The 9,330-nt window shown below is 63.1% G+C and overlaps 1 protein-coding gene across 1 annotated transcript in view; it reads left to right on the top strand.

The window, feature by feature from the left end:
- Positions 1–3,152: 3,152 nt before the first annotated feature.
- PTPN18 (protein tyrosine phosphatase non-receptor type 18) overlaps positions 3,153–9,330 on the top strand; it is a 20,928-nt gene continuing 14,750 nt past the window's right edge. Inside the window, 1 exon segment of the mRNA XM_073321436.1 lies at positions 3,153–3,296. Within this exon segment, the coding sequence (XP_073177537.1) occupies positions 3,219–3,296 (78 nt within the window). The 5' untranslated portion in view covers positions 3,153–3,218.

Below are 9,330 nucleotides of genomic sequence, written 5' to 3'. Positions count from 1 at the left end.
AGAAAGGGCGGGGCTGGCGGCGCCTCCCTCCAATCACAGGGCGCAAAGCGTGGGGGGCGTGGCCTGGCGTGCAAGGTAGCTGCCAATCAGAGAACGAGGCGGTACAGACGTAAGTGGGGGCCAGACTGTCACAAGACTTAGCCAATCAGAGAGCGCAGAGCTAGCCGAGAGGGCGGCTTTAGAGACTCATCCTGCCAATCCCGAGATGCCAGCCCCAGATTTCCACCAATCAGAGAGCGGGGAGGGTTTCGATGGCCAACGGGGCAGGGATTGGGGGTGACAGCTGGTGATTGAGCCGTGACGTCACCGTGCCACACATGATGCTGGGCCGTGATGTCATCTTATTGCACTGTGACATCACTACGCTCCATTGTGTTGCGAGATCCATCAGCGCTGGGCTGTGCCATTGTGTCATCATGATGACATCACTGTACTGAGTGATTACCTCATGCTACACTATGACATCATCATATTGCATCATGCCGTGCTACGACATCCCGGTGCCACGTCATCACCCAGGCGCGTTGCACCATCCTCGTCCTGTCGGGGGAGTGCGGGGCAGCCCCGTGACGTCATCCTACTGCCTCCTCCCATCATCCCCCTTCCTGATGACATCACAGCAAAGTGTGCTGACATCACAATCCTACTTAGCAATGTGGGAGCACTCCAGCAGGACAGGGGCTGGGAGCCAGGACTCCAGGTTCTCTCCCCAGCTCTGGGAGGGGAGCAGGGTCTAGTGGTTAGAGCGGGGGGGGCGGCTGGGAGCCAGGACTCCTGGGTTCTCTCCCTGGCTCTAGTCCTCTTCCTCAGAGCAGGGGTTCTCACAACAAATTTTTTAGTGGCCTCAGAATGTGGCTACCAAATCTTGCTGGTGGCCACTTTGACAAGTTTTTCCTAGAATCCTTAATTAACTTTAGAGAAAACAAATAACTATGCACAGACCCATGTCCAAATCCTTGTAATTTATTTATGTGGGGCTTTTTTTTCATACTCAATAATAAAAATTATGGACAATTGTCTCTATTCTTTACTGGACCTAAACAGAACTGAAATACAAATAAGGTGCTTTGCACATTCTTGCCTTTGTTGTTGTTGTTGTAAAAAGACTTGTTAGCTAGTAAGTCAGCTGCTGTTATCAGTGACACGTGTATGTTAATATCACTTTTTTCACAGCCTCCCAGCTAGCTACTGAGTCTGCTGTGAAAAGTGACATTAACCAACACACAAATATCATTTTTCACAGCAGACTTGCTCAGCCCCAGCAAGCCTGGGGACAAACCATGCTCTGGATGGGGAGGTGGGTAGGGAGGCAGCGGGGGCTGGGGCGATGGGGGGCAGGGGCCAGGGGAGGCAGTGAGCCCAGGGCCAGCACCCTGCCACTGCATGGGTGGGGCCAGAGCCCCAAGGCCGGATCCCATGGCCCGAGCCCAAAGCCCAGCGGGTGCAGGATGGAGCCTGGCACCACGCAGCTGAAGCCTGGGGCCAGAGAAGGTAGCGGGGGCCTAGGGTCGATGAGGGAGGTGGGGGTGGTCAGCTGGAGGCCCAGGGCCAGAGGAGGCACAGGGGGTGGTAAGGCCAGAACCCGTTGCTGAATGGCCGAAGCCCAGGGCTGAACCCCAACCCATCACCCCCGCGAGGGTGGTGAACTCACTGACTGCCCCCTGCTCCTTTTGTGTTTGTCTCTCCAAAGGGTGGCAGGGCCCAGCCCCTGCTGGCGGCCCCAGAGGAGGGGCCCCTGCTTTGCCCCCCATCACTCCCCATGAGAAAAGCCCCTGGTGGCTGCATTTGAGAAACACTGAGGCCTGGCTCCCAGCGCCCCAGCTCTAATCACTATACCCCACTCCCCTCCCAGAGCTGGGGATGGAACCCAGGAGTCCTGGCTCCCCGCACCTCCCCCACCCTCTCTACTACATGAGTCTCCCGTTGCTGTTGTTCCAATCACATTCTGCTCTTTCCAGTTCCTCCCCACAGGTTCCAGGCAAAGTCAGGGTCCTGTGACTTCCCCATGGGGCAGATGTCTCACCCGTGCCGCTCGGCCCTTCCCCCAGGCCCCAGCCATGCTATCCCCAGGAGTAGGCCAGGGAGGGAGACAGGCAACCTGGGTCAGTTCCTCCTCCCCAAAGCAGGCCTCTCAGTCTCCCTACGGCCCCGGGTAGCCCTGCTCTGTGTCATACATCTGGCATGAAAACCAAGGCCTTGATCTCTCTGCAGACCCTGTTCCACAGAGCTGAGGATGGATCTCCAGTGTCCTGGCCAAATCCAGATGGAGATCCAGATTTAGGGCTCCCTAAATCCCTGTGTCATTGAGATACAGAGAACGCCTTCCCTTCCTGCCCTCCAGTCCTTTGCGGTGGTGTTATGTGTGGCTGTTCCCCACCTGCCCTACCCCAGAGGTGGCTGCATCTCAGTGCCAGGTGAGCCATCCGCATGTACGGAAATGCCTGATATTAATGCCCTGGTCACAGCAGAATTGCACCTGGCATATGTGAGGAGGTTAGTCTCCGTTGCAGGTCATTTTCTGACCACCGGGAGGTGCACACAGCTGACAGGGTCGGGAGGGGAGAGGATCCCAGAAAGGGCAGGGGAAGCAGCTGGTCCCCAAGAAGGGCTGGATACTGACACGCTGAGCCCCGCTCCCCCCAGCTGTGGGGCAGGCAGGGACAGGCCTTGGGCACTTGGCAGAGACACCCTGACACCCATCCCCAGGAAGCCAGAGGGCTCAGAGAAGGGGAAGGAAACAACCCAGCACAAAACTGCCCACAAACGTATAGCAAAAACTTCACAGGAAGGGCTCGCCCGGCGCTGAGATGCAGCCACCTCTGGGGAAAGGCACACGGGGGAACAGCCACACATAACACCCCACGGAGATGGCTCGCCTGGCACTGAGATGCAGCCACCTCTGGGGAAGGGCACACGGGGGAACAGCGGCACATAAAGCCCCACAGAGATGGCTCGCCTGGCACTGAGATGCAGCCACCTCTGGCGCTGTTCCCAGCGGCCCAGCCCCAAAGGTTGGGGAGATTCCTGGCTGGGGCTGGGCGGGATCCCCCAGGTGAGGCTGCGCCCGGACGCCTGGGTTCTCTCCCCTCGCTGGCGGCCAGCCAGGCTCAGGTCTGGGCTCGCCCAGCCGGCCCGTTGGGGGGCGGGGACCTCAACTTCCTCTTCAGTCTGCTCGGTCCTGCGCCCTCGATCCGGCCACGGGGCAGCCGCTCCGCAGCATGAGCAGCCGGGCCGAGACGCTGCGGGCGTTCCTGGGCGCCGAGCCCGGGCCGGGCCGCCTGGGCCAGGAGTTCCAGGTGAGGCCGGGCCGCGGGGGGAGCCGAGCCACCGCGCCACCCCAGCTCCCCGGGGAATCCCTCCCCCAGCAGGGAGAGAACCCAGGAGTCCTGGTTCCTGCCCCCCCTCTAACCCCTAGAGCCCACTCCCCTCCCAGAGCCGGGGAGAGAACCCAGGAGTCCTGGCTCCCCGCTCTAACCCACTAACTTCGACTCCCCTCCCAGAGCCGGGGAGAGAACCCAGGAGTCCTGGCTCCCCGCTCTAACCCACTAACTTCGACTCCCCTCCCAGAGCCGGGGAGAGAACCCAGGAGTCCTGGCTCCCCGCTCTAACCCACTAACTCCGACTCCCCTCCCAGAGCCGGGGAGAGAACCCAGGAGTCCTGGCTCCCAGCCCCCTGCTCTAACCCACTAACCGCCACTTCTCTCCCAGAGTTAGGGAGAGAACCCAGGAGTCCTGGCTCCCCCAACCACTGGACCCTACTCCCCTCCCAGAGCTGGGAAGAGAACCCAGGAGTCCTGGCTCCCAGGCCCCTCTGCTCTAAGGCACTGGACTCCACAGTGCCCTCCCGGAGCTGCGCATAGAACCCAGGCGTCCTGACACCCTCCGCTCATCTCCAGCTCAAATTTCTGTTTGTAATCATTGATCTGGGGTCTGGGTTTAACTTTCGATTGCTGCCGCCCTAGACAGAGTTAACTCGTCACCTGCCGGCCAGCAAGAGTCAGAGCGCTGCAGGGAGCCCGGACGCCTGGGTCCTCTCCCGGCTCTGGGAGGGGAGTGGGGGCTAGTGGGTTAGAGCAGGGGCGGCTGGGAGCCAGGACTCCTGGGTTCTTTCCCCGGCTCTGGGAGGGATGTGGGGGCTAATGGGTTAGAGCAGGGGGGGCTGGGAGCCAGGACTCCTGGGTTCTTTCCCCCGCTCTGGGAAGGGAGCAGGGTCTAGTGGTTAGAGCTGGACGCCCTGGGCTGATCCTATGAGATGCTATTGGAAGTCTGAGGTTCTGGGTTCCTTGGTGGGTGGCTGGCTGCGTCCCCCATCACTGCCGGTCGTAGCCCCCGGCCCTGCTGCCTGGGGCATTGCAAGTTTTCATGCCGGGGACAAGGCAGAGCCGAGAAATGGCGAAATCCAGCCAATAGCTGCCTTGGCTTTACCCACAGGATTCCTGCATCACCAGCATCCCTGTGGGCCCTGGACCTGGGTACAGCACTTAGCAGAGCCTCCTGGCAGCCAGGGCCAGGCGCTGGGGGGCGCCGTGCTGTGGGGAGCAGGGGGCTTGATGGGGGTGCTCTCCCCTGGCAGCCAGGGCCAGGCGCTGGGGGGCGCCGTGCTGTGGGGAGCAGGGGGCTTGACGGGGGTGCTCTCCCCTGGCAGCCGGGGCCAGGCGCTGGGGGGCGCCGTGCTGTGGGGAGCAGGGGGCTTGACGGGGGTGCTCTCCCCTGGCAGCCAGGGCCAGGCGCTGGGGGGCACCGTGCTGTGGGGAGCAGGGGGCTTGACGGGGGTGCTCTCCCCTGGCAGCCGGGGCCAGGCGCTGGGGGGCACCGTGCTGTGGGGAGCAGGGGGCTTGACGGGGGTGCTCTCCCCTGGCAGCCAGGGCCAGGCGCTGGGGGGTACCGTGCTGTGGGGAGCAGGGGGCTTGACGGGGATGCTCTCCCCTGGCAGCCAGGGCCAGGCGCTGGGGGGCACCGTGCTGTGGGGAGCAGGGGGCTTGATGGGGGTGCTCTCCCCTGGCAGCCAGGGCCAGGCGCTGGGGGGCGCCGTGCTGTGGGGAGCAGGGGGGTGATGGGGGTGCTCTCCCCTGGCAGCCAGGGCCAGGCGCTGGGGGGTGCCATGCTGTGGGGAGCAGGGGGCTTGATGGGGGTGCTCTCCCCTGGCAGCCAGGGCCAGGCGCTGGGGGGCGCCATGCTGTGGGGAGCAGGGGGCTTGACGGGGATGCTCTCCCCTGGCAGCCAGGGCCAGGCGCTGGGGGGCGCCGTGCTGTGGGGAGCAGGGGGCTTGATGGGGGTGCTCTCCCCTGGCAGCCAGGGCCAGGCGCTGGGGGGTGCCATGCAGCAGGGGGCTGGGCAGGGGGCGCTCTCCCCTGGCAGTCAGTGCTGGCCTGAAATCGTTAGTGGGTGCGATTAATTTGGAGGTGCCTGTCCGAGGAAACAGACAACCTGAGCCCTGTAGGGTCATTACGTTTCGCCTCCATCTTTCCTCCCCGCATGAAGTGGGGTGACCCAGCAAATTCCCAGCCGGTGGATGCACTCCAGGTACGTTCCCCAGTGCTTCTTCCTGCAAACGTTTGTCACAGCCTGGCCGTTCCTGGCTGCCTTGCCCCAGAAGTGGATGCATCTCAGCCCTGGGCAAGGAACCACTGCATATAGATGGTCAAGAGCTTGGGAATCCAGTGGAAATCAGCCATTGGGTCTGAGCTATTGATTCGGTCTGAAGGAAATTCCCAGAGTAGAGAATATTCTCTGGCTTGTGTTACTAGCAATCAGGGCATTAAACTGAAGTGAAATTGAGAGGGAAACCCAAACACGGCATCCACTTTCCCCTTTTTGTTTCACTTCTCCCAGCCCGAGCCCTTGTTCTAACCACCGGACCCCCTCTCCTCCCAGAGCCAGGAGAGAACCCAGGAGTCCTGGCTCCCAGCCCCAGCCCCCGTTCTAACCACCAGACCCCCTCTCCTCCCAGAGCCAGGAGAGAACCCAGGAGTCCTGGCTCCCAGCCCCAGCCCCCGTTCTAACCACCAGACCCCCTCTCCTCCCAGAGCCAGGAGAGAACCCAGGAGTCCTGGCTCCCAGCCCCAGCCCCCGTTCTAACCACCAGACCCCCTCTCCTCCCAGAGCCAGGAGAGAACCCAGGAGTCCTGGCTCCCAGCCCCAGCCCCCGTTCTAACCGCCAGACCCCCTCTCCTCCCAGAGCCAGGAGAGAACCCAGGAGTCCTGGCTCCCAGCCCCAGCCCCCGTTCTAAACGCCAGACCCCCTCTCCTCCCAGAGCCAGGAGAGAACCCAGGAGTCCTGGCTCCCAGCCCCAGCCCCCGTTCTAACCGCCAGACCCCCTCTCCTCCCAGAGCCAGGAGAGAACCCAGGAGTCCTGGCTCCCAGCCCCAGCCCCCGTTCTAACCGCCAGACCCCCTCTCCTCCCAGAGCCAGGAGAGAACCCAGGAGTCCTGGCTCCCAGCCCCAGCCCCCGTTCTAACCGCCAGACCCCCTCTCCTCCCAGAGCCAGGAGAGAACCCAGGAGTCCTGGCTCCCAGCCCCAGCCCCCGTTCTAACCGCCAGACTCCCTCTCCTCCCAGAGCCAGGAGAGAACCCAGGAGTCCTGGCTCCCAGCCCCAGCCCCCGTTCTAACCGCCAGACCCCCTCTCCTCCCAGAGCCAGGGAGAGAACCCAGGAGTCCTGGCTCCCAGCCCCAGCCCCCGTTCTAACCACCAGGCCCCCTCTCCTCCCAGAGCCAGGAGAGAACCCAGGAGTCCTGGCTCCCAGCCCCAGCCCCCGTTCTAACCACCAGGCCCCCTCTCCTCCCAGAGCCAGGAGAGAACCCAGGAGTCCTGGCTCCCAGCCCCAGCCCCCGTTCTAACCGCCAGACCCCCTCTCCTCCCAGAGCCAGGAGAGAACCCAGGAGTCCTGGCTCCCAGCCCCAGCCCCCGTTCTAACCACCAGACCCCCTCTCCTCCCAGAGCCAGGAGAGAACCCAGGAGTCCTGGCTCCCAGCCCCAGCCCCCGTTCTAACCGCCAGACCCCCTCTCCTCCCAGAGCCAGGAGAGAACCCAGGAGTCCTGGCTCCCAGCCCCAGCCCCCGTTCTAACCACCAGACCCCCTCTCCTCCCAGAGCCAGGAGAGAACCCAGGAGTCCTGGCTCCCAGCCCCCGTTCTAACCACCAGACCCCCTCTCCTCCCAGAGCCAGGAGAGAACCCAGGAGTCCTGGCTCCCAGCCCCCGTTCTAACCACCAGACCCCCTCTCCTCCCAGAGCCAGGAGAGAACCCAGGAGTCCTGGCTCCCAGCCCCAGCCCCCGTTCTAACCGCCAGACCCCCTCTCCTCCCAGAGCCAGGGAGAGAACCCAGGAGTCCTGGCTCCCAGCCCCAGCCCCCGTTCTAACCACCAGACCCCCTCTCCTCCCAGAGCCAGGGAGAGAACCCAGGAGTCCTGGCTCCCAGCCCCAGCCCCCGTTCTAACCGCCAGACCCCCTCTCCTCCCAGAGCCAGGGAGAGAACCCAGGAGTCCTGGCTCCCAGCCCCAGCCCCCGTTCTAACCGCCAGACCCCCTCTCCTCCCAGAGCCAGGAGAGAACCCAGGAGTCCTGGCTCCCAGCCCCAGCCCCCGTTCTAACCGCCAGACCCCCTCTCCTCCCAGAGCCAGGAGAGAACCCAGGAGTCCTGGCTCCCAGCCCCAGCCCCCGTTCTAACCGCCAGACCCCCTCTCCTCCCAGAGCCAGGGAGAGAACCCAGGAGTCCTGGCTCCCAGCCCCAGCCCCCGTTCTAACCACCAGACCCCCTCTCCTCCCAGAGCCAGGAGAGAACCCAGGAGTCCTGGCTCCCAGCCCCCGTTCTAACCACCAGACCCCCTCTCCTCCCAGAGCCAGGAGAGAACCCAGGAGTCCTGGCTCCCAGCCCCAGCCCCCGTTCTAACCGCCAGACCCCCTCTCCTCCCAGAGCCAGGGAGAGAACCCAGGAGTCCTGGCTCCCAGCCCCAGCCCCCGTTCTAACCACCAGACCCCCTCTCCTCCCAGAGCCAGGGAGAGAACCCAGGAGTCCTGGCTCCCAGCCCCAGCCCCCGTTCTAACCGCCAGACCCCCTCTCCTCCCAGAGCCAGGAGAGAACCCAGGAGTCCTGGCTCCCAGCCCCAGCCCCCGTTCTAACCGCCAGACCCCCTCTCCTCCCAGAGCCAGGAGAGAACCCAGGAGTCCTGGCTCCCAGCCCCAGCCCCCGTTCTAACCGCCAGACCCCCTCTCCTCCCAGAGCCAGGGAGAGAACCCAGGAGTCCTGGCTCCCAGCCCCAGCCCCCGTTCTAACCGCCAGACCCCCTCTCCTCCCAGAGCCAGGGAGAGAACCCAGGAGTCCGGGCTCCCAGCCTCAGCCCCCGTTCTAACCACCAGACCCCCCTCTCCTCCCAGAGCCGGGGAGAGAAGCCAGACGGGAAGGGAAGTGGGAGATTCAGTAAGGATGGCCCCTTCTGGTAACTCTCGGTGGCTGTTCCCAGCTGCCCCACCCCAGAGTTGGCTGCATCTCAGCGCCGGGCGAGCCCTTCCAGTCACACTCTCAGCTAGTCCTTCGCATAACTGCAGCCTGGGAGCAGAAGAGGCCGGAAAATTGTCAGAAATTCATCTCCATTGAGTCCTGGTGCCGGTTCAAATAGCCCCTGTGTTGAGCAGGCACCAAATGCAAATTTCCCCCTATCACCGTGGCTTGAGCATGTGAAATAACCCCTTCTATGCCGGCAGCTGCCTCAGGCCGTCACAAACCACACGGCTTGCATGCCGCGCTGAGATGCAGCCACCTCTGGGGTGGGGCAGCTGGGGAACAACTGCACATCACACCACACTGGGGTGGCTCGCTCAGTGCTGAGATGCAGCCACCTCTGGGGCAGGCCACCCAGGGAGCAGCCAGGCATAGCACCGGGTAGGGATAGCTTGCCTGGCACTGAGATGCAGCTATTTCTGGGGAGTGGCAAAGTTCAAAGGTTGTCACAGTTTAAGAGTATAAAACAGCAGAAAGTGCTTTGTATAGCCTAGAACTAAGAAGCAGGACTCCTGGGTTCCATCCTCAGCTCTGGGAGTGGTGTGGGGTGTAGCAGATTAGATCAGGGTGGGGCTGGGAGCCAGGACTCCTGGGTTCTCTGTGCCACCTTGGCCAGGTTCTGCCACAGCTCGGTGCCTCAGTTTCCCCTGTGGCTGTCCAGAGTCGTGCTGGGAGTGAGTCAGGTGGGGAGGGTTAATTCTGTGCAGCTTCGCACTGGCCCATCCTCCCCTCCGACATGGAAATGAATTTTCCAGAAGGGACTTTGTTCCCTTGTCTCTCGCCTGGCTCCGGCGGCTGATTTGTTATATAAATGTAGCCCAGAACAAATCCC

The sequence above is a fragment of the Lepidochelys kempii genome, chromosome 23 (assembly GCF_965140265.1).
Source record: "Lepidochelys kempii isolate rLepKem1 chromosome 23, rLepKem1.hap2, whole genome shotgun sequence".
Taxonomy (NCBI): domain Eukaryota; kingdom Metazoa; phylum Chordata; order Testudines; family Cheloniidae; genus Lepidochelys; species Lepidochelys kempii.
The sequence above is the reverse complement of the archived record's forward strand: the minus strand, read 5'-3'. Positions and strand labels throughout refer to the sequence as shown.